This window comes from Nanorana parkeri, unplaced genomic scaffold (assembly GCF_000935625.1).
Source record: "Nanorana parkeri isolate BGI_ZX_2015 unplaced genomic scaffold, ASM93562v1 scaffold442, whole genome shotgun sequence".
Taxonomy (NCBI): Eukaryota; Metazoa; Chordata; class Amphibia; order Anura; family Dicroglossidae; genus Nanorana; species Nanorana parkeri.
The window spans coordinates 564,046-589,887 of NW_017306710.1; the positions used below are offsets into that span (position 1 = coordinate 564,046).

Consider the following 25,842-nt stretch of genomic DNA (forward strand, 5'->3'; position numbering starts at 1 on the left):
CGGTGTGCGCTGAGCTGATCGGGATCCTGGAGCTGTGAGTATGATACTGGTGGTGTCACCTCTTATTACTAAATCACAGCTGCCTTCTCCTTCCTTTACATGTACTCACACGAAGTAATAATGATGGCATTCCGATAGGCTGCTTGTCAACTACAAAAATCATTTTCACATTGCTCCTGAAACTGTCAGCCTCTGATCATGGTACTGCTTTGGAGTACCATGTAGCACAAGAAATTCAGCTTTTTGGTGTTTTTTTTTTAATCTGCACCTCCACAGCGGCATCACTGGGAGGGTATGGACCGTATCCAGGTGACACCTGCCAGGGGGTGACACCAGTGCACCACCAGGTCCCACTCTGCTTCCAGAGCCTGGGGAGATGGGATTATTTTATCGGCATGGCAAATGACTTCAGGATGGAGAGCGAGTAGCAGACCGAACAACGCTCATTCTCCGATCTGCTCTGTGTGATCAGAGACAGAAGCATTGTACACACATCGCTTCCTGTCAGGGGCGTCCCAAGGCCGGGTACCCGGTGACACCTCACCATGATGTCATCACGCACATTCCCAATTATGTCATGGTCCGCCATCTTGGTAATACCTGCCGGGGCTAACTTGGTGATGGACACTGGCAGAGAGAGGAGGGAACGTTCCCCCCGGCGCGATTAGGTATGCCGCCGGGTCCCTTCTTCTCTTGTGCAACTGTCAGGCTCTCGGTCCATGACCGAGTGCTTGACTTTTCAGAGGGGTTGACACCAAAACGACTGTCAGTCATTTTGGCGTCACCCCTTTAATGGTGTCACCTAGGTGCGGGACGCACCCCCATAGTGACACCACTGCTTCCTGTCTCAGCTGCCACAAGCCGGGCTGCACAGGAGATCAAGCACAATTCTGTGCATTGGAACGCAGGGGAGACATATTGTTTTCTTAAGCTGGCCATGCGCCTCACAATTATCATTCCATTTTTTTTGTCCTGTCATCGAACCCCTGTTTAAGTTCTTCTCGAATACCTCATCATGCACAGACCAATGTAGATTTTGATTATCGTTCGTTAGCAATACTAACTGTACAAATTTTGTCAATCGACAGAACGGATTTTCATTTGCGCATGTGCAGTGTTCATGTTGCGATTTTGTTCTGACAAAAACACCACTAATCCCGCGATTTTAGTACAACTTGAAAAAAGTTTTCTAGCCTGCCTGATAGATGAAATTTGGCCAGTTGAAAAGTAATTGTGATCGTTTACTTCCCACCAACTGGCCGATTATCATACAAAAACCGTATGTATGGGCGCTTTAACTGAATTATTTTTTTTTGGGGGGGTGACACCATGAGTTACCACACCGGGTGACACTAACCCTAGTGATGTTTCTGCACCTCTATGGTATGTGTCCATGTGTCCGAGCTCATTGTGGCATTCAGATCTGTAATCCAGAGCACAGCTCAAGATCGTAAAAAAAAAAACCTTTGGAGAGGAGCGTACTGACGTAGTTTAAGTGCGTGTACGGGTGTACGAGCGTAAAGTCACGCTAATGGCTGTAATAAATTCATATTCTAGCTGCTAGAATGCATTTACGCGTGTCCATTTCTGAAATGCTGTATGAAGATAAACGCGAGTACTTTATGCGTCATTACACACGTTTTTCATGCTAGATATTTCTGGCAGCAAGATTCAGCATAGAAATTATGATTTAATTACCCCTTGGTGCTTGAGCCCTCGCCCTCCAGGGAACTTCACAATACTGGAATGCAAAAGACATTTTCCACTGAAATACCAACTTAGAAAAACTACCCTAAAAGCCACAGCAGTGTGACTAAAGGGGTCTCTTTAATGTTTTTGAAACCCAAGATTTACACAAGATTCGATCAGAAAATGGGTGAATATTGGGTGACAGTTTTGCGATACTTGGGGGAAAATTTTCAGTGCGACTCTTGGGGACGCGCTGCTCAATAGCCCTCGTACAGTAACCATTTATCAATGTTCTCATCAAAGATTTATACATTTTTCTAGCTGAATCTTCGGTGAAAACACTGATGAATAAATCCTTATGAAGCAATGTAAACACTTAGGATCGATTCTTTTTTTTGTGGTGTTGGCTAATATTCTAAATCTTTAACAGGGTTATTCACAAAAGGGTGAAGAGTTTGGAGAAGGCAGGAGAAGTGAACAATCTAGGACAACATAGCTGAACCAGAACGTGAGCTGAATTGGAGAATTTTTCCAAATAAGCTACGCTGTCCTAGATTGTTCACTTCTCCTGCCTTCTCCAAACTCTTCACCCTTTTGTGAATAACCCTGTAAGTCTTTAAACTAGAGTTGACCCCAAAATTCAGATGACATTAGATTTAGACTGAATTTCATGAATTTGGGTGCCCTGATTTAAATTAGAGATTTCATGTTGTTTTGGCCAGTTCAGATTCCCATATGGCTTGTGGAGAAAGGGACAAAAGGCTGTCTCTGGCTTATATCTGTTTCTGCTGTTGCCTGGCACCTTGACTTTGACTTCCAGTGCCACCACGTTCCACCCGGGTGCTATCCCTGGTAGAATTAGGCTGGTAGTAAGTGGCTCGGGCTCTTTTTTTGGCCCCATCATCTCATCAGGCATTATTTTTATACAGCAGGGGCAGCCAAACCTTGGCTTTCCAACTATTGTGGAACTACAAGTCCCATAAGATATTGTGGGACCCTGACAGCCACAGGCAGAACTTGCAGAGGCAGATGCATGATGGGATTTGCAGCTTCACCGCAGCTGGAGGTCCGAAGTTTGACTAACCCTGTTATGCAGCATTTATATAGCACCAACAGTTTGCAGAATGCTTTACAACATAAAGGGAAACAGAACAGTTAAAATACAGTTCAAGACAAGAGGGTTAGGAGAGCCCTGCTGAGCCATGAGAACTTACAATCTAAAAAGGAGGACAGGTGATATAAACATGTAATAACTGTTTGGGGATACGTTGGTGGAGAAAGAAAAAGTTCAGTGTTTAGGTAGAGGTGGGATAGGCTTCTCTGAACAGATGAGTTTTCAGGGATGGCTTGGGAGGGGGACAGAGTAGGAGATAGCCAGACAGGTTGGGGTAGTGAGTTTTAGGGCTCCGGAGAAGAACTGGACGCAGTGACAAGGGAGCGAGAGAGCTGGAGGTCTTGGGAGGAGTAAAGAGATTGTTTGGCTGATTTGTTTGAGATGAGGTTGGTGATGTAGCAGGGTGCAGAGTTGTGTATGGCTTTGTTAGTTAGTATTTTGAATTTTTTTCTTTGGGCAATCTGCATGGCTGATAGGATCTTCTCAAACCATTTGGTACAATTATTCATCATTTGTTGCTATGTAATACACATACTCTTCAATGGATTCCCATTTAATCAATAAAAAACCCAGTTTGGAAATTGCAAATTTTCCAAAATTTCAGCTGAGCCAAAACTGATCAAACTTCTTAGAAGTTCACTCGTCTGTATTTAAAACCTTGGACATTTAGATTTGGCTGGTAGCCATGTATAAAGGGACTATGCCATAAGGGAAGGTACCTGTGTGTAACTAAGCTAGTATCCTCTTGATGGTAGATGCTGCTCTCAGATTCTCATACACCATACTGGTTGGGCAATATTACTGTAAAGCTGACTTTTGTTTTCACTGCCTAGAGCTATCAAATGGCATTGCAGGAAGAGAATTGCTTACATACGCCACTGGGCATAATTATAGCCATACTAGGCCATATGTCTGCTATGGGGCCCATATCTGTCTTACTTGGTGATTTATGCAGGTAGCAATAACAGTTAGCAGCACTTAGATAAGCCTTCATTTTATGTGGGATCAATTAGTTTAGTGTATCACTATTGAAATTGCCTTCTGGATGGAGATAAGAGAAAAAGCGGATCCCTTTGGGGACAAAGAAACGTCTCCACTGTTGTGCATTTTGTCACTAAACGCATTAACACAATGCATGTTAAAACACATCACATGCATTGTGATGCCATTCATTTTGAATGGCACCCCAACATAATAAGGCAACACAGCTCCACTGCACATGTGTTGCAGCACAACACAACACATGATAAGGCACTAGCATTCGTTGTAGTGTGCTGTGTTACAAGAATGGTGCAGGCCTGTTTTCTTGGGTGTTTTAATGCATCGCCTGCAAGTTCAATATGTCAAAAATGCATTAATACAATGCACCAGGATCCCAAGGTTTGAAGGGTTCTTTAGGGGGTTACTCATGAAGGAGCCGAAGGATATAGCCGTAGCTTCGGCTCACTTCGGCCTCCAGAGCCCTTCAGTTTAGCCACAACCGAAGCAAAATGTAAACAAATAAAAAACAAACAAAAGGATGGCGTGGTGTCCCCCAGGTTTAAGAGAATTCCTTTAATAAAGAAATAAAAACCCCAAAAATAGATCCACCTAATCCAAAGGTTGATCACAATGTTCACCCCACTGACCCGTCCACACCCGATGAACTGCCGCTGCAGAATGAAAATTTGACAGATACCGATACAATGTCAACAACTAGGCGGAGCTAGCCGTGACTTCACCGATGGCTCTGCCTATGTGTTAACATTGTGAGGCAACTAAAAGAAAAAGAAACTCACAATTTTACTGCCTTGAAGAAGGGACCCTTTGCGGCCCTGAAACGTCGGCTCTGTTGATTGTAGTGACACAATTGTCCATTAAAAAAGGACATATTTATTCTAAACGAGTGCTGGTGACCTGTTTCTTTTACTTCGTATTTTGCACGGTGCCATCCGTGATAGTCATTGCGAGCACCACCGTTCTTATTTGGCCAGGACTGCTGTAAGGTGTGCGGAGAGGACCCCCACCACCTGAAAAATTGTGAGGCAACTGTCTTTTCAGGTCCTGGCCGAATGAAAACAATGGGTAGAGTCGGCCCTGATGTCATGGCCGGCTCCGCCCATTTGTTGTCATTCAATGACAGGCTACTGACCATGTGTTTTCATTTTGCCGAGACTTACCATAGCGATTTGACAGGTGCGGCCAAATGCCAACAGATAGGCGGAGCCGCTAGCTTCGCCTATCTGTTGACATTTGGGTGGCATCTGTCAAACTTTCATTCTGCGGCAGCAGTTCGTCTTGTGCAGATGGGTTGGCGTGTGTCAGGTTTTTTTTTTATTTTGACGAGTCACTGTTGTTGTGGACAACGATGGACGTCGTGATTGACCTTTGGATTACCTCGGTAGATCCATTTTTGGGATTTGTTTTTTATTAAAAGGACTTTAGTTTTGGTTTCAATTAAAGGATTTTTTCTTAAAGTGTGGGCTTTATTTACTTTTATCCTTTAACACTTTAGTGAATGGGTAGGAGTACAAGTACCCCTTACTCATTCACAAACGCGCCTTTATTAATTCAGATTCATAAATCCGATGCAAATGAGCCCCCTGCCCGCAGACCCCCACAACCTCCTGGTCAGGGTTGTGGCGGAAGAGGCCCTTGTCCTCATCGGCATGGGGAAGAGTTGCCTTTCCAGGGCCCCCCCTGCATGTAGCCTGGTATGGTGCAGGGAGGGGGGCACTCGCTTGTCCCCCATTTCCTGTGCTTGGATTTAGGGTCTGGTTGGGAATTTTAGCGGGGTTCCCACTTTTTCCCCCCACTCCCCCCCCCATTTTTTTGGCATGGGGTTTCTGCTTAAAATTCATGCTAGACCTAAAGGGCCTGGTATGGCTTTTGGGGGAACCCCACACACTGTTTAACTTTTTTTCTTTTTTTTTATTCTGCTTGCTACCTCGGAGCAGAATAACCGAGCCGAATGCCGCTCGGCCGCATTCGACTATTCACTCCCTCCTGTTCAGCCCCTCGGTAGTGAGCGAACTGCCAGCTGTTTGGCTTAGCTGATCGTGTTCTTTGCTTCAGCTCAGCCCAGCGGTGTATTTACAAATGCTGCTGCCCTAGGCAAAACAGCAACAGTTTTTATTTTTTTATTTTTTTCTAGCAGTTACCTGCTACGTGCAATGTAATCATGGAATGTAATCAGATTTCAGCTTTCAGGATTTTTAGGGCAGTCAATCTAATGAAAATGGATTTATGAATCTGTACTTAGCATTAATACACTAAAGATGACTGAACTTATGAAAATCCGCTCTGTTGTCATTTCATATGACCAACACTTTTGATCTGCTTTGCAGTGGAAAAAAATCCAGGACAAACCACAAATTCTGCAACTACAGGTTTCTATAATAATATATTTGTATTGCTTTAAAGCAGAACTCTGGGCAGAATGTTTATTAACCCTTGCAGTGCAGGGCTTGTCTCACTGCAAGGGTTAAGAACAATTTTGCCTGGAGTTCTTCTTTAAGATCAATTCCCTTTTACTGTTTTTTGATTTAACACGCAACTCTATTGGTGTAAACATTAAAATACTGAGGGGAAAAACATGTATGGTGCTAAGAGCATTATTTAGCAACAACCTCAGTACCATCATCAGGCCAATGATGGTGAAAATTCTGAAATTAAGAAAGTTATACTCACCCGCTCCTCGGAGCAAGCCGGCTGTGACAGTGCTCCCTCCAGCCTCTCTCCAACTTCGCTGTAGCGGAGTATGTCCTTTGATGTCCTCATGTCCTATACACAGTGTACAGAACGTGATGATTGGTGAACATAGACTGCTGCAGTGGAGGGGGAATGAGGTGGAAGGGACCAGTCTGAGAGCAAGCCGGCTTGGAGGATCAGGTGAGTATAACTTTGTTATTTTTGACCCAAGACAAAAACAAGCAAGAGTTCTTTCCATCCTTGAGGCCTTTTACAAGACAAAGCCTGGGCTGTGTGTTTTGTGAATAGTCAGGAGGAGAGGAAGGTGAAGGTGCGACTGTAGCAGTTAGGTCTATTGAGACATGCAGTGCTTACATCATACACGCAGTGCTTACATTGGGCACGGAAGTACAGCGGCAGTAAAAATTCCACCCACATGTAAACAAGAAGATTTTTAGGATTTAACAAATAGCAGTCATCATGGGAGGTGGCTTCTGAGTAATCAGAAGCTACAAGTTTATTGTGCTCGAAGTTCAGTTTAATATGTCCTCATATATATATATAAAACATTATTTCAGTATTTATTAAGACAACCCATCAAATGAAAGCTTTCAAAATCCTAAAAAAAACTTTAAGGGCTTGTTCACTCCAGCAGCTGCGCTCAACCGCACAGCTGTTGTTGTGTGATCGAGTTGCATGTCAATGTTTCTTTTCTTTTTTTTTTTGTCAGAACTTTATTGAAGTGTCACAGGTATAATTTCATTAAGTTCTATGGGCTCACCACATTGCAATGCGGTTGTACCACGTCTTACAGCGGTGCGCTTAAAAAAAGTACTGCATGCCAAGACAAAAATAGCCAGCACAGCTCGAACACATGGTGTGAACGTGCCTCTAAGGGCCAGTTCACACGCTATCCAGTGCATTCCAGCACGGTTTTGTGCCCTGAACACACTGGATTGCATAAACTAAGCCTCCCGTGTTCTGGGGCGGGAAGGGGTGTGGTGTGCCAATCATGTCACTCGTGCATGCACTATTTTTTGCGATCCCACAGCACTGGAATGCTGGGCATTGCTACCCACGAATTCTGGTGCAGGCGATCGCACTGCGGCAGGAGGCGTGCCTGAGGTGCCACTGGATAGCATGTGAATGGCCCTTTAGATTAATAGTAGAGCGTTCAATTATATCTCATCAGGAAGGGTTTAAGGAAACACTTCAACTTGTGCAGTAGAAAACAGCAGTTGCACATCGTGTTATCATGTACATTGTTGATCCGTCATTCTAGTTTACATGTTCAGTCCTGAAGCTGAGGACATTTACAACTTGTTATCCAGGGTGAATCAGGTAGAAAAAGAATTCTCACAGCCTTGGCAGGCCACATCTGCAAACACGTGCTCACTGAGCACGATGTGAGTCACTGAAATTGCTCTTCCTCCTCACCTCACTGCATTACTATTGTTGGGCCTAGTCATAAAGGAAACAAGAGGGAAGGGTATACTGAGGTAAGACTCTGGGCAACTATAGTAAACTATAATAAAATGGAACAATATTCGCTTTCTAAATATATTATTCACTGCTATACATCACTTCGTCTACTACATACGTCTACTACATAGGTAGGTGACCTTGTAAGATTTTTGGCAGCCACAGGCATGGCTAGGAGCGGTAACCCCGAGCCAGACTCGGGGCTGCAGAGAAAAGTGACACTCACCTTGTCCCTGCGATCCCGCGGCGTCCTCTGCTGTAAATTTTTCAGTATGCTGTTGGAATAGGAACACATAGCGAACATATAGAGGAGTTTTCTCAAATTTGACTGCAAAAGTGGGGATACACTTCGATGGATGGAGTAAGAACTCCTGTCAGGTTTTTATTGCTGTCTGCAGAGATTCATCCTCAGTATATGTGACCATTATCACTGAGACAGGAAGTGATAGGAAATCCAAAATGTGATGTCACCAGAACTGGAATAGGGGAAAGATATCTTCCAAAGGCAGATCTCTAAACTCTCCTGGATGTTCTGGGAGTCTCCTGCTATAAGATGGCGGCTCCCTGACACCCAGGGGAGAAACATTTTATCCCGGAAAGGTTTGCTCTACTCGAGCAGAGTAAACCTTTCCAAGATCCCCAGCTATCTGAATACAAAAGCCGACACATGGTATTCTTCCTTCCACAATGTTTAGTTAATGAGGGTATCAAATGATTTTCTCTTGTTAAACCCGTGGGCTAAACGAGAAATAACTATATGTGCATGGCCAACTTCAGCCTAGTTGCCAACAATCTGAATAAATCTAATATAATGACAGTATCCTGGATCTAAACAGACTGTATCAGGTATAATATCCTATTATGCTGAGGTAGACATCAGTTACATAACAAAAGTAAACTATGAAAGGCATTCCATTAGTCATGTGGATAATGATTTCATTGCCCTTGTAAAACTACTAAATAAGTGTTTCAACGCCAGTAATAAGCCTCTCCTAGCTGTAAAGAATAAAATAATAAGCTGGGTGCTGTTTGGATGGTAACTAAGTAAGTCATTCTTTACATGTCTATTTAGAGGTTTTCTTTTGCCCTGTACAACTGCTTAGAAACCTTTTTTTTATTTCTACAATTACTTTCTTTTTATGAACGATAGAGTGAATATTCATGATTACTGTGTTGTCACTTTGAAACACAGCTTTCTACGGAGATACATAATTAGTTTGACATTTACTCAGTTCTAAGTCATTACCTTTTCCCAAAATATTGTATTGCCGTTTTTTATTATGTTACAGAAGCACAACATGGTAAGTAGACATACAATAATAATAATAATACAGGGGAGAAAAAGACGTATTAAAACAGTGCTGTCTCACCTTCAAACACATACAATACACGGTGGGGGATTGCGTCCAAAAATATAGAGCTGCAGCTAACGATTATTTTCAAAATCGATTAGTTAGCCGATTATTAAGTTCGATTAATCGGTTAATCGGATAAACAATAAAATAAAGTTTAAAAAATGGCTCCAGTGATGGACTACTAGTTTGTATTGAGGTTGTAGTCCATCACAGGAATAAGCTTGGAGCGGTGGAAGTAAAAAAGAAAAAAAAGATAGTGTGGTGTGCAATATAGTGAAATGGAAAGTGTAAAATTATACAGCAATGAATGCAGAATGGCACCGGCTATAGAGGACTACAAAACCCAGCAAAAGCACATTATACAGCGCAATGCAGAACACCGCTTCAGCTAGAGGGCATAATAAAGGATTATCTGGTAGAATTTGTTCAGGAAAACGGGATAGTTAATGACAATCAGCATGGGTTCAGGAAAGGGACAGAAAGGCAGGAGAAATCTTCTGAACAGGGGCATAGACAACACACTTTACAGGGGGTAAACCCTTCCCTTTGCTATCCAAAACACACAAAAAAAATTTTTTGGCCTGAGTTACACTTAAACAATTGACCTGTTCCAACATAAATAGAAATTTAACGTAAGAACAAACCTACAGTCCCTATCTTGTTCATAACCCGGGGACTGCCTGTACGCCTAAAACCATTACTAGAAACAATATAAAAAAATTCAACTGCACGAGCATGTCGCCTCTATGATCCAGTTTGAAAATGCGCCCCTTCCTGTAAATTTTCTGCATTATAGACATATGTGGTTAAATGTGTTTTTGTTTTGTTGAATATCAGAGAAAATTGCTCCCTATTCAGATACAACACGGTTAACCTAAATGCACATCTGAAAAAACAATATTTCATTAGAAGAATGGTCTTGCTAAGCTCGTTGTTATTTTATGTTTGTTTTGGGCTCCCATTGGGTGTATTGGGTGTGTAAGGTGGTGACAATTTCTTGTGTCTGGTAGAGGTAGATAAAAACTGTCACATGGATAGATTCAAGAGTTATGACAGTCAAAGGATTTTAAGCTATTTCAATGCTGATGAAATCACTGGTCCTGATATCCTGTTTTAGGGCTTGTTCACACCAAATGCAGATCTGCATGAGTTTCTGCACACGCAGTGCAGTGGGTTGTGCCGCGTTTTTGCCACGTTTATGCTGCGTTTTTTATGCGTTCCGGGCCGTTTTTGTAAAAAAAAGAAACATTTTTATTTTAGTCTAAAATTTACTTTTAGTGCGTTGCAGGGCATTTGCATGCATTTTTGATGCGTTTGCATGCATTCCAGAGCGTTCCAGAGCACGAAAAATACGGCTCGCTGCAGTTTTTTTACATGCTCTGGAACTGAACGCTGCGTTGTGAACAACAGCCCAAAATACCATTGGAATACATTGGACGCAGTTTTGATCCGTTCTGTAACTGCTCTGCACCTGGAACGCGCTTGGTGTGAACTAGCCCTTAGGGGGGCTCCTTTCCCTACATTTGGAAAGCAGATGTTTGGCCAACCAGGGATTCAGGGTTATTGGATATCTTTATATCCTTCCCAATCAGTCAGGTGAGCCGATCAAATATTAACATTTTCTGAGTTTTTTTAAGGGTTTTAACTGTAGTGTAAACTGGTAAATGGGGTATTATGTCATTGTGGGCAATTTTGGGTTTGTTTGAAGAAGACCTGAACTGTGGAAGCTGTGCTAAAAGAAAGTCAGGCAGAGGGTAAAGGACTAGTCACCAGTATTGCCTGTGATCTCCCTGCCGCTAATCATTTCCCCATTACTGATTTACCATGCCTTATTCTGCACTGTATCTGTACGGAGGTGGCCATCTTGGTAGAGGCAGGGCTTTGCTTCCTTATGCCAGAGATTCCAGCAAGGAGAACAGTGCTCAGCACAGTAGTGACATCACCAGATCTCACCCCAGTTATCCTAAGACAGTCAGATACAGCAGTGCCTAAGATCTCACACTGCAGCTATACAACTATGAAGCTGTAGGCATATGAGTGCCTGCGTACGCTCACATAACAGGAAGTTCTCTGCTGTTTTTCAAGAGGAATTCAAGACAAAAGGTACATTTGTCAGGGTACTAAAGTGCAATACATGTTTCTACATTCTCCATATAGCATAGCAAATCTTAACTTTTTGAGTTCAGTTCCATTTTAAGTTATATTATTTAGCTGGAAGATATACAATATATTGCATCAGGAACCTGTGTGTCTTCTAGCTAACAGATGGAATGTAATACGGAGTTTATGTTAAACAACTTTTATTTTACGTTTACTGGCCTTATAAAACGATAGCACCTGAGTTTCACAATGATCTATGGATTCATTTACATTCATTGTCTAGATGTATATGGTGTGAGTCATGTTATGTAGTACAAAGTACAGGTTGCGATCTTATCTCAGCAGACAGACAGAAATACTTGGCTCAAGGGGAATATACACTAGAAGGCAAACAGACAGTGGTGAGACAAGAAGGATTTAAAGACAACTAGGCATAGGTTAAAATACAGACGCTAAATGATTTATTAGGTCATTAACCAAGAGTCAGACATGGAAAGGCATTGGAAACATATTGTCTGAATGTCATGAGAATAATACAAGGGATGAGTATGCTATTGTGATTCCGGCTTAGATAATGGGTTACGTAGTGTTTTTTGTGCAAGGGCCTTGAGCGGTTTCTGTTTTCCCTGATCAGCATTGAGAAAGTCAGTATCTCACGGGAACAAAAAAAGAATATCAATTTCCAGCAAATCTCATCCTTGCCAAAATGTTTACATAATTAGAGTTAGAGTTTAATGAGGTATTCCCCATCCAAACATAAATTGCTACATACAATCGGGCCCACTATGCAGAAGGAAGAAAACAAACCCAGGTAAATCCGGGGTAGTTGTTCTGCTCCATAAGTATGGTCTATAAAGGAAAAAAAGTTTAGCAATGGTGGGAAAGAAGGAAAAAAGAAAATGGAGGTAAGCAAAAAGGTAAGAGAAAGAAAGAGAGCAAAGTAATCAGAAATGAAAGGCTTTCATGGGTGCAGTGCGACAAGCCCTCCAAAAGGAAACAAAGCACAGGCTACTATAGTGGTACGTTCACTGTTCAGGCAAGTATGAATGTCTAGAGTTTGGTTCCACCGTGTGTCACAGGCTACCCTTAATCCACTTTAGGATGAAGAAGGGTATTTTAAAAGCTGCAGATCCCAGAACAGGATACAAGGGTCCCATAATGTACTTTATTGATCTTGAATATATATTAATAGACCTTCACATTCCCTATAAGGCAGCATCATTCTTGTACCCAGTCCTAAGCTAGGGATTGGTGGAGGGTTCCCGAAATGGCTGGTTGAATGGCCAATTGAAGATTATACTCTACATGACAAGACAAGTGGACCTCTGGTGACTATGACCCTCAAATTAAATCTTTTTCATTTGGTGTGTGTCCACTGGACCCTGTATGTTGTGAACAGAATACTATTGGTAGGCTAGGCCAAGCTATGAAAAATGTTCTGCAGTAGGCGGCCAGTGTTCAGAGAGCTGCCAGTTATTGGTGGATGGGGTAGTTTTTATTTTGTACACAGGTCATCACACAGGTGGGTTAGAGGCATTTGTGTTGTCTGGCAGTTTAACTACCTGAATGGCATCTTTTGACAACATGGTTAAGCTAGCCATACAATGGGCACATTTTTTGATGAACCGTCCGAAATCTGCCCAGTGGGTTGCCGTGTTGGCACCCTTTCGCCTGAAAAAAATAGATGGAAACTCTTTGCTGAACAGTGACTGCAGCCAATCAGATGTAGTCAATGTTTGGGTATTCTGACAGTGTCACACCCGCTGCTGTCAGAATGCAATTGCCGCAGAAGGAGATTCATCCATCCACGCTGTTTAGCAGGGATCCATTGGATTTTTTTTGTTCGGCCCATGGGCTTACACTGAAAACAATCTAATACTATACGGCCAGCTTTAGTTTCATCCTGTCATTGTTCTTAAATGCCTCATTGGACCTACTGTAATATTTGAAATCTTGTGTGTGATGACCAGATCAGTTTCAGAACATAACAGTTGTAATTGCTGGTTATTTTTGACAGTGATGGCAGAGAGGTTGTGGCTGTGACTTTGACCTGAGTGTTCTGTAAAGTATTTTTTTTTCCTTATTGCTAAGAATATGTATTTATGTGTTGCTGGTGAGTGTTGCCTAGCACATATTTCAGCCGTATTGACAGTGCCGTGTCACAAATGAACACTCATTCTTCTACATTTCTGCACAGGGCATGTCTGAGAACTCTGGGTGTCGTGCTTGAGAAATGTCAAAACAAATATGTGAAAACAGGAAAAAGGAGACGTTCAATCGCCTGGCAATAGTAACTGGAAATCTGCTCACTGTGGCCTGTGAAAAACACTTGTATGCAGCTTTTCACATGTAGAGCTCAGACATAGGGTGTTAGGAGATTTGGTTTACATTAGCGTTAACTCATTCTGTTCATTAATGTAGCAATTAGGGATGCACCAATACCGATTTTTCGGTATCGAGTACAAGTACCGATATTCATCTTTCGTTACTCGCCGATTCCGAGTATCGATACTAGTACTTCTGCTTGCATGGAGCCGGCTTCCCGGGCAATCAGGAAGTTGGGCGGTTTGTCATCACCCGCGACGGGCTTCTTCATTGCCCGAGAAGCCAGCTATTTGCTGTTTGGCCGGCTCGATGCTGTTTGGCTGGCTCCATGCTGATCGGCCGGGAAGCCGGCTTCCCAGCTAATCAGCATGGAGCTGGCTTCCTGGCCAGGCAGGTCATTACCTGCTTCCTGATTGGCCAGGAAGCTGGCTCCATGTCCCCTCGTGGCACTGCGGAAGTTCCGGTATTGGGGGTAAGTATCGGAGCATTTGGGCCAGTACAAGTGCTCGCCCGAACACTCTGTATCGATGCCGATACTAGTATTGGTACATCCCTAGTAACAATAGTTATATATTTAAAGCTGAACCCTGGGCAAACAGCTGCAATATGTAAAAGTCAGCTGTTTTACCTGCCAGCAGTTTAGTTTTTCTGTGCATACAGTCCTGAGATTACCACAGCTCTACCACATAGTGAAACCTCACAGGGCAGATAACCTGATTTTCCTGTGCTGCAGTTAAAGAGAACCTATCACCAACTTTAAAAAAAAGAGTATAATCACAGAAAAATCAAGTATTTTAAATGCTTACTTACAGTGTTTGCTTTCCTTTTTTTATTCACTTGCAATGTGTATTTAAATGTGTGAGGAAATTTGACTACACGAGATTGAGTCAATTGCCTATGGCAGTCCCCATTACTCCTTCCACATCATATCCCTCTCCTCTTCTGGTAATATCTAATTACTCTGTGCTGGTCCAGCTCCTCCACCCCCTCTCTAACCTCCCTACATAGCCTTGTATGTTGCTGTTGTGGTAGGAGGTAACGTAGATACTGTAGAATGTCACTTGAGTGACAGCTCTGTATCTGCTAGGGCTGCTGACATCACATCCAAGATGGCGGCACCCAGCAGCAGTCTCGGGACTTTTAATTTGGGAAGATTTTTGTTGAAATGAATGGTCTAGTGACTGGGTCTTTTAAAGTAACGCATGCAGGTTGATACCAAGTCAAAATCATGTACTTACACTGCTTGCATTTAAAAATACATTTAAAGCGAATACCAAGGCAAAATAAAAAACAAATATGCAGTACATCTCTGCATCTGCAATACATGCACATTCCCCCCCGTGTTTTATCCCTTTAAAGACTTTACAAGTATAGAAATATCCCTGTTGATCTGCCAGAAATGCACTCAGTTCCTAAGTCTTGTTGTGGACTGACAACACACAGGATGTTTGTGGACTCAGTGGTGTCAGCCCTGCCCAGTTGTCTTTAGCTAAACTACCCAACCATTTCTACTCTCTACAACATAAAGGCTAATCATTCTGTAGTCCAAAAAAGCGGTGGGGGTGGGGGTATTTGAGATAACACAAGAAGTGTGCAGGGGACGCAGGACAGTTCTAAATTTCTGACAAGATTGACAGGTCTTTTTTAACTTATCAAGCAGATGTAACAAAATGCTTCCAATAGCATATTTAACAGACCAAAAGGGAGCAAATAATGGAAGTTTATCATTAGGGTTTACATACACTTTAATAATATATTAGTGAATACAGAGCTGTATTGATTTGTGTTGTTTATAGCTGTCTAGAGTAAATTAATTAAACATATTTAACACAGATATAAACTTGTGTGCCCTGTAAAAAGTGTTTTAAACAGGAACTCCAGGAATGTAACCCCTCCTCACCCCCCCCCACACACACACACACACACACACTGCAAGGGTTAACTGCTGGTTTTTCTCTAGGGGCTGAAATAAAAGAAATATACATACCAGATACTCAATCCCATCTGGCTGCTAGACCGATCCCTGCAGCCTTTTCTCCCTCAGGCTGAAGTGGTCTAAGCCACGCTGACATCATCACGTTTAATACATTCCATTCTCTTGTATTAGACATGAGGATGCCGAGGAAATGCAGCCAGAGCGGAAGGGGAGAGAGGTGAGCACTCACTGGCCGCAGGATCGGGGGTCAGGTGAGCAAATCATATATTCCGGCCCCTAGAGAAAAAAGGAGCAGTTAACCTTTGCAGTGTGGTGGTAGCCTCACTACAAGGGTTCATTTTTTTGTGTATCTGGAGTTCTTCTTTAACTGGGATAATGTGCAATGTTTAGAGTAGGGCTATTCAGATACCAGTGCAGATACTTTTTCATGAGAGCTACCAGGGTTGCAGAGGTTGCAGCTGGGACCTGGCTCTGGCGCTCCACCACTGTGCTGAAATCATTAGTCTGTATTGTTTTAGAAAAACTGTCACATGACAATAAACAAAAATGTATCAGTACTCGTACTTGTGAGCACTTGGACAAGTATCAGTACTTGTACTTGTAAAACTGGTATCTGTGCATCACTAATATATATTTATAAAAACTAAATCATACATTAAACAGGGGTGTGGAATTCCTATCGCCCGACGCCCGGGACATGCAGTTTCGGGCGCCGGGCGAGTAGTTTTAAAGTACATTTAGCCCGGCTCCAGACAAGCAGAGCTGAATGTACATTGTGGAGCCGCCGCCGCTCGTTTAATACAAGTGGTCAGATCAGACCACTTGTATTAATTTGAGCAGCGATCGTTTCTGCCCGCCCCCCCCGCCGTAGTTTTCGGGGTCGCCCGCTCTCCCGGGGGACCCCCGAAGACTAAGGCACAACGGCTCAGCCATGGAGCCCATAGAGCAGACGAAAAACGTCTGCTCTACGGGCTCTCTGTGTGTTCTCTGAGACCGTGGCGCTGTAATCACAGCACCACCTGTCTCGGCTGTCAGGAACTACACAGAACAGATGTTCTGTGTTGGAGGGCAGGTTCCATAAAGAGAACCTGTCACCTCCAAACTATCACATAAAGGGATTTGAATCTCCTATGTAATAGGAAGAACATTAAGGGGAAAAAGTACATAAATAAAAAGTTAAATAAAATCTAAAAAGTTAAAAAAATAAAATATATAAAGATTTAAAAAATGAAAAAGTAAAAAAATAAATAAAAATGAAACCCTGCTGCCCCCGCCATCAGCATGCAAATAAACGCATGCGTAGTACATTCTGCATGTGCTTTGAGATTGCAGCTGCCATTCCATGGTGGTAGCCAGAATTCTCTTACACACACATAATGTGCATTAAAGGGTAAGTTCATTTTCCCAGGTAATATGGAAAAATTAAAATTACCTGATGAAATCTGGCACTGTCTCTCCCAAACCGCCACCCCCCTGGCTATACTTACCTTTCGGCGAACAATCCCTCCCCATCACCAGTATGGGTGTACTATCTGTCCCCCGTACTGCTGTCCAGCGCAGTCCTCCCCTATGCATTTTGAATTTCGCTTGCAAATTGCAAGCACTCATTGGTCAACGTGGTCAGATGACTGCACTGACCAGTGAGAAGCGCTATTTAGCACAGTACTCGTACTCACCCAAATGCTCCGATACCTTCCCCGATATTGGAACTTACGGCCAGATGAAAATTTCCTCTGACTGGCAGTGCCGTAGGGGAACATGGAGCCAGTTCCCCGTGCAATCAGGAAGCCGTGCGGCAAGTAATGACCCACCTCCTGGTTTTCTGATTGGCCCGGGAAGGCGGCTTCCTCGCCAATCCGCATCGAGCCAGTTTCCCGGTCAATCAGGTCATTACTCGCCACCCGGCTTCCTGATTGATCGGGAAGCAGGTTTCCCGGCCAATCGCAATCAAGCAGGCCAAACAACATGGAGCCGGCTTCCGTGGCAATCAGGAACCTGGGCGGGAGGTCATTACCTGCTGCCCGGTTTCCTGATTACCAGGGAAGCCTACTCTATGTCAGCGGAAGCACCGGTATAAGTATTCAGTGTCGGCGAGATCCGAAAGCAAAAAATCGGTACTCGTACTCGATACCGAAAAACCGGTATTGGTGCATCCTTAGTTTTGATTAAAACGATTTTTTGTATTGGGACAAGTAGATTGTAGTGAAGGACAAATAGATTTGGCCCCCACTTTAGCCCTTGGACAAGTAGTTTTTTTTTAAATTTCCACACCCCTGATTAAAACAGATGTACAAATCCCAGGAGCTCCATGTGCTCCTTACAAGTGACAGCTGCCTCTTAACTTCTGAGTTTTTCTCTAGTCTAGTCTTGGAGCTGGAAAAGTGTCTGTACTTGTAATTGTACCGAGTACGGTACTTGGTATATGAACATCCCTAGTTTAGAGTTATTTATTTTATTTCAGGAACTCTTACTAGGCTCAGCATGAAACATTCAAAGAAAACAGAAACGGTATTGTTATGCTGGCCACATGCATCCAATTTGCATCTTCTTTTCATTTTATTTTTAGATTTAATTAGAATTTGTAATCATATTTGAAATCATTTTCATGAAATGGCGACACACCCTTGTTTTGCTGTTTTGTTTGATCCTATCTAAATTACCATCATTTAATTTGATTAGTGCTTATTCATTTTTTTTTTTGCTTTCATGCCCTGAAATGATTAAATAAAAACTAGTTTGATTATACTTCACATGTTACGTCCATGTTGAAAACAAGTGAAATTGTTCTACGTGTTTGATTATTTCTTCTTCGATTGAGTTACAAGTATTGAGAGAGTAAAATGTACTCTTCCCAATACTTTGAGTGAACAGACAAAGGACCAGAGCAATGTCATGTACAGTGCTGGGAGTTTCAAGATAAAACATGTGATGCTTTTATTGTATAATGCCCTGCAGATGTTTTTGTGATGAGGGTTTTCTTACAGTTTGTAAAGCAAAAATTAGGGATGTTCACATACCAAGTACCGTACCTGGTACAAGTACAAGTACAAGTACAGATACTTTTCCAGCTCCAAGACTAGACTAGAGAAAAATTCTGAAGTTAGGAGTCAGTTGTCATGTTTAAAGAACATTGTCAACGGGGTTCCTGGGATTTGTGCATCCCTGTTTTAATGTATGATTATATTATATATATATATATATATTAGTGATGCACCGATACCATTTTTTCCAGAGCATGTACAAGTACTTGTTCAATTACACAGATACCAATTACTGATACATTTTTGTTTAGTGTCATGTGACACTGCAATACAATACAGATTAATGATTTCAGGACAGTGGTGGAATGCAAGAGCTAGGTCCCAGCTACAATGCCAAGAATCTGAACTGGTATATGAACTGGTATATGAATGTTTCTAGCCAAAATCATTTTTTCCATTTTGGATAGCGTAAGGAAGGATTAAAACCCCCATCAGTTCATTTTTTGCTGTCTGTGTCCAACTGGGTAGATTTCGTCTCCTGGAGACAAAACAGAAATTCCCCTTTTAGACAGTTGTCACTTGAACAGAGGTCTCCATTAGAAGACTTCCCCCACCTCTTGCTCTGGTGCAAACTGTAACATTTTGGAATTCCCATCCCTTTCTGTCTTGGTGACAAAGGTCACCAGGACAAATAGAGATAGTGAATCTACTTAATGTGACCCATATATCAGTAAGATACATTGACAGGGGGGTGTTATCCAAAACTAAAGCATACGGATATACATACATTTTATGTGTAGAAGTGTACCTGCAATGACCATCTGATAGATCTGTCTGTACATGCAGGTTATAGATGTATTGAATATTGCCATGCACAGAGGCAAGTGCTCAGGTATAATAAGCAATAAATCAGCTACGTAGATGTTTTTCTTTTGCGCTCCGTAGACAGTGAAGGTATCATTTCCATTAGTGCGTAATGAGGCATATGCCATGAAAGATGCCAGTGATTAATAATTTTGTAGAAAGGAGGGAAGCTCCTGTAAGACTTCAATTTGCTATGCTGGCATGCTTGCTGTCATAAATCATCCGCCCGGATGGAAAAGGAAAGGCAGTGCCACCTCTAGATGAAAAGCAACCATTACATTGTTACAAAAATACAGTGCTGCAATGTTTTCAAGGCATGAATCGTATGAGAAATCCATTTGCCCGTGTAGAGTCACCTGTTTTCATGTAGTGAGATTCCAATTCAAGAATATAGCTTAATCATTGTTTTAAGTGTGAATTGTCACGTTACTAAACATTAAACCTTGGTATTTTCAGGAATATACATCGTGTTAATGTGTATCATCAGTGAGTAATAGAGCAATGGCATAATGATTCAATGTTCTCATGAGGACTGCCAGTGGTATGAGCAGCTAGTAGTTAGTTTCCTCTTTGTTTGCAGTATGTGACGTATTCATAGCGTTGTGCTTCTTCCTTCTTTAGGAACAAAATGTGTGCCTGAAAAATGCTGGAACCAGTTCAGGTGTTTTTCCCAGCCATGGAGGATGAGGAGTATACTTCAAATACGGAATATTCCATAGACGATCACAATGAAGTATTTGACCTTAGGCTCTCTCCACCTATCAATTTGACTATAACAACGGATGAGATGAATGTAAAAAACGAAGGTAGTGAATCCACTTTAAAGGATTCCCAGTTCATCCAAGAATACAACAAAGCCCTCACAGAAAACATGCAGAAGAAGACACATCTGATTCCTCCACTTATTCTTACAGTACCTTCCATGGAGGCTGATGTAAGCTACAATACACCATTTCAATTTGACAGACAAGCACCTGCCAGGATATCTACCTCGCCCACTTTGAGGAGGCTCAGGAAGAACACATTTGGGAACTTCTTGTCTTTGCAGGACTATTTTGATGCCTCCAAGTTTCCAGCTCACAAAGAGGAATCTGTCTTGCTATGCTCCTCAGACCAGTTTGAGAAAAATGCAGACTCTTTAGCAGCATCTGGCTGTAAGGGTACACTGGTGTTATCCTCTTCTCAGGACAATGGCTCTTCTGTATCTCAAAATTTAAACCATACTAGTGATGATTTGGGCAAACCTGGTCTCCACACTAATTACACAGATGATGAAAAGTCACCGAATCAAAACTACAATGGTCCATCTGCATCCGAAACAAAAAAGGATACCGGAGAGCTACTCACCTGTTCTAAGGTAAGCCATATTTATCATTGTGAAATATTAATCCAAAATACAGAGCTAAATACATTTCTGGAGGAAGTAATTTCATTTGACTTGTTTGCAAATATTCTACAGACAAAATCATTTTTGACAAAGAACTGTATGATGTATAAAGACAGTCGGTTGTATATTTAATTGGTGTTTTTAAGTATATTATTCAATATTAAATGTGTGACAGTAAAAATACTCAGAGATCACTTACCATACACTAACTGGTACTGTGATGAATGTCAACACATTAGATTTAAATTCAGAAATACTGATTTAGTTCAGGTTGACATTTGGCAAATGGCTAAATACATTGCAGTAAAGTAATACACTTTGGTTTAAGAACCATTCCATCCAGCTGAGTGGACAGCAAAGGAGCAGCAAACTACTTATGAGGCTACCCCTGTGTTCTCTGCTCTTCTAAGCATTTGTACAAAGTTAGAAGGAGAGCTAAGAGCAAGTGATACAGCTCTAATTAGCTAAAGCTGGCCATACACCAGAAGAATGTAATTAGAAAATTATGTACATTTTCAGATTGTTCATTCAATCTTCTCATAGTTAATGGGGCCAAATAGACAATCGATTTTGGCCATAGTGATGAAAGCAAACAAAGGAACAGGATGAAACATTTTTCTCCGGTGGATAAATCCTAACAGTGTATGTGGTTTCTGTTCAAGAAACTCCATTCATTTAAAAATTGAATGTTAAAATCAAATGAAATTTCGAATGACATTTGTCATGTCTCTGATGACATTATTGAATGTTCTGATGATATTATTTTCATGTGACCATTCGTGTCAGTGTATAGCCAACTTAAGGACATGGAAACATTCAAAATGTAGGGTCTATTTAAAGTAACATCTGCGATAGTGACATTTATGGGGGCCATACACTGTGCAAATTTCGATCGCTTCTTTAGGAACCAGACAAAATTCACACAGTGGTTGCCACTCTCGGCACCCATTCGGTCGGCATGCCTTGATCAGCTCATCAAAGGAGTCGGTCGGAAAATATGTTCGGGTATCTGTCAGAATACAAAAGAAACAGCGGGGATTCCTTGAATAACGTCATCAGCGTTGATAGAGAGATCTGCCCCCCCCTCACAGTTTGAGTTCTGCTGTACATGGGGATTATGAGGAGGGTGGTACTTATACTAGTGAATAGAGTGGAGAGAGAATACCTCTCAGTTATTATTGCTGTCTGTGTCCCGTTTATGGAGATTCACCCTGTCTATTTGTCCTGGTGAATCTGCATTAAGAGTACTTGCAGGGACCCTTCCTGCTGCAGAGATGTCCCTCGCTCAGCAGAAATTCCTGTATTGTAATGTGGTCTCTCTTACCAACACTCCCAGCAGCATCAATTTTGCTGTAAAATCACAATACAAAAATCTTTGCTGATCTGGGCCTCATCTTTGCAACAGGCAGTGTTTCTTTAAGTACTCTTCATACATATTTCCAGCCTGGAAAGTTTCCAGGAGTATTAGGTGGTGATCAGGTGAGGAAAGGGTCTATTTAAAAATTCATAACTGGACAAAATAGAGCTTTTTGTAGCTACCTTGAGTTCAGGTTTAGATGTAGACACAAATTCGTCTTATGAAGTGGGAAGGTAAAATCAGAAATTCAGCATGTGTGCTCACTTGAACTTTGCTTAGTTGCAGCATTTTACAGTGTCACCGGGGGTCTTAACAAGCATCACTTATTACATTCATCCTATCTTAATTACTTTTAGGAAATGAATGGGAACATAGGAGCAGAACATTGTGTCTCTGCTGAACTAGGTCATGTTTGCAAGCTGACAGAAGAATGAAATCACATATCTAACAGTCAATATTCTTAGCAACCAACGCTAGTGAATGCTGGCACTGTATCATTCTCTCATTAACGGTCATGATTTAGCTTGTGGTTATACAGAAGAGGTCCTTAAATCTAGTACTTCCTGGCACTATATTCATCTCATACTAAGTTCATTGTTAAACAAAGTCACACAGGCATCAAAGAAATCAAATCTTAGGTTACATATGAAGAATGGAGCTGGAAACCTCTGTTGAAACCCTACCAGTTCTGAAAGCTATGAATATGATACACAATTATATATGAGTATATCTGAGTTCAATGTGTTCACTAACGTTTAATTATAGCAGTGGTATATAATACAGTAATTAAAGTAGAATTAAAGTCTCAATTTCTTTTGCATATATCTACTGCTAGAAGGCAGTAGATATATGCCACAACATAACAAAAAAAAAAAGCGCTCTACTATGAAATACTTACCTCTGCACGTCTGCACCGCTCACTCCCGGCTGCAATACACAGATTTGAACAGCCGTGCAGGAGGATGATGTGGGCAGGCGCATGCACAGTTCGTGTTACTGGCGGGGAGAGGAGTAGAGACAGTACTGTGTCAGTGAATGAATGCAGCCAGGAGCCTACACGTCAGACAGACTACATGGGACACAGAAGTCTGCGCTGGATCAGAGACCGATACCAGCACTGGAGGGACTGCTGGAAACGAATGGAAGGAAGAAAATGACCGCAGCAAGAGGCATAACATAAGGTAAGTATTAAAAGCAGTAAAGGTAAGTTAAAAAAAAACCGTGACTTTAATGCCACTTTAATATAGTGCAAACATCATTTTGGACACCACCACCCATACACATATCTGTGCTCTTATATTTCTAGTAAGTTTCAAAAAAACTGATGAGTTCCTTTAGTCTACAGGCAGACGGGTCTTTTATGTGCGTCTGGGGGTTCCTTCAGCAAGAACCTGCAGATTTTTGCAACAGGAGTCCCAGGTGGGTCCATACAGACACAATCTGCCTGTGTCCAGGGATAATCATCTATGCAGACTTGCAGGTAATCGTTCCATGTACAATTACATGCGGACAGCCATGACCAGTTGTGGCCACTGTCAGCCTGTCATTCACTCGAATGGGCACATTGGCCACATCTGTACGGACCCACCTGGGGTTTATGCCAAAAGAGGCTTTAGGCCCCTTTCACATGGGTGCCATCAGTTCACTGCCAGTTCAACACCTTCACTGTTTTAACATTTGTGTTCATCCAGTTTTTTTCTCCGTCTTGCGATGAAGAAAAAAACTGAAATTACCAGACACATGTTGGTATATAGGGAATGTGATGTAAATGGACTTGCTTACATTCACCTGTCGGCTGCGGAAGCTAGCTCTGGGGGAAGGGGGGGGGGGGGTCGGTGTTAATAGTATCTCTCAAGCAACCAGAAACTACAGTTATCCGGCACCTAACAATCCCCGTGGGTGCAGGATAAGTTTACTGTAGTATTAAAGTTGAATTGTTGTTGTGTGTAGCTACTGTATGTATGTGTAATGTGACTGCCATTGTATCCTATGTATAACATAAGTGTATCTAAAGAGTGACAAAAAAAATAAGCAGTTTGTGTTTTTCTTGTCTTGCAGCTGAAGGAGTTTCACCAGTCACGGTAAGGAGGAGGGAAAGAACTTGCTACAGTGTTTACATGTTGCTATGTTGATTTCAATCAGATATGCTTCACATTTATAAGAAACATTTGGGTTGCTGTTCTATGTGATACCTGTGTATTGGGATATAGGTAACACTGCAGTGAATGCATTTGAAACTTTTCATATGTTCGCAACATTTTACAGAACAGACCAAGACCAATGATGATGCACATAGTGCAGGAATTCTTTGGTGCAGATAAGCAAACATTCAAATCCACTTCACTATCATTGCCCAGTTTGGTGGGTTGGCATCTGCAAATTTGCCTAATAAAAACTTTGTTTATAAATGTTTTTAAAAGTACATTCTTCCCTACAGATAGCAGTTTTATTAACGAGGCATATAAACCTTTTAGCAAGAGGACAGATGACAGTGCAGTTCCCACTATATTTCTTTCAGCACTGGACTGTTGTTTCAGAAACAGGGCAGAAAACCAGTGGTGGACTTCCGTCACAAGATACCGGCCAGGAGATACAGTAAATGGTTCTCTGGCAGAAGTTACAAGAATTAGATGTCATTATGTACAATTTACCTGCCCCACCTTGCTATAATGTGAATTTATTATTAGGATGAATCTCACAGAATCCCATTTTCTGCTACTGTGTGGTGAAAAATCTGTCTCTTTAACTTTTACCTGTAAGGGGCCCAGTCGGGTTGAAAAGAATAGAACTAGCTATGTATCCTATAGGTGATAATAAGAGATTACTGATTCAAAAATCATCCTATGACTACAGAAACCCAGATCCATACCTTCCACAGCAAGCATCTTTCTAAAGCCTTGATTCCTAAACTATGGGTCATGGATCTGTTTGCCAAGGGTTGCCCGCCCCAACAACTGCCACTGAAGTAGGAGCAAGAGTTGGACTCAACAGTTTACACGCAGCGCAGTGGCATTGAAAGCCCTGTGTGCCTGCATGTACTATATAAACACACTATCCTATAGATATTCCATATTTGGGGGGCTGGAAGAAGTCCTTATTTTTTTTGTAAAATGTTATTAAAGCCAGTTTACGCACCATGCAAAGATTGCAGCAAAGGTCTAGACTAAGTATTTCATGCATGCAGCCCCATGACAGGTTTGTGCACTCTAAAAGTTCTATGTCATTTGTTGCTTGTATGCATGTATCAGACCAGAGATATTCCCTATAGAATATATTTCTAATTATTTATCAGATCATCAGAAGGCAATGAAGAAGATGTGGGTCAGATTGACACACATGACACCACTCATTTCGCTTTGCATAATATAAAGATGCAGGAAGACAGAAGGGTGCTGATATGTTGCTTTGTGATCCTGATAAGTCTTAATCTAACATACAGTATTTTGAATATTTTGAATATTGTGCCCCAAGCAAGTGATATTCTTGGTACTTCCAGGTATAGGAGAGCATAAGACTCACTCCCCATTCTGCCATGTGACATCACTAGTCCTAGATGAGCTTAGGTTTCTTGGCAGCTTGGCCC

The 25,842-nt window shown here is 41.9% G+C and overlaps 2 protein-coding genes across 2 annotated transcripts in view; both read left to right on the forward strand.

The window, feature by feature from the left end:
* Positions 1 to 24,344, forward strand: LOC108790054. The gene is made up of 4 exons (XM_018560232.1): positions 1 to 34; positions 20,137 to 20,872; positions 22,346 to 22,381; positions 24,318 to 24,344. Exons 2-4 carry the CDS (start codon positions 20,159 to 20,161, stop codon positions 24,342 to 24,344), a joined length of 777 nt encoding a protein of 258 aa, XP_018415734.1. The 5' UTR covers positions 1 to 34; positions 20,137 to 20,158.
* Positions 20,690 to 25,842, forward strand: part of PLEKHG7 (pleckstrin homology and RhoGEF domain containing G7) — a 31,238-nt gene continuing 26,085 nt past the window's right edge. Inside the window, exons 1-2 of the mRNA XM_018560238.1 lie at positions 20,690 to 20,872; positions 24,318 to 24,340. The gene's annotated coding sequence lies outside the window, so the exon portion shown is untranslated. The remainder of the gene's footprint in view (positions 20,873 to 24,317; positions 24,341 to 25,842) is intronic.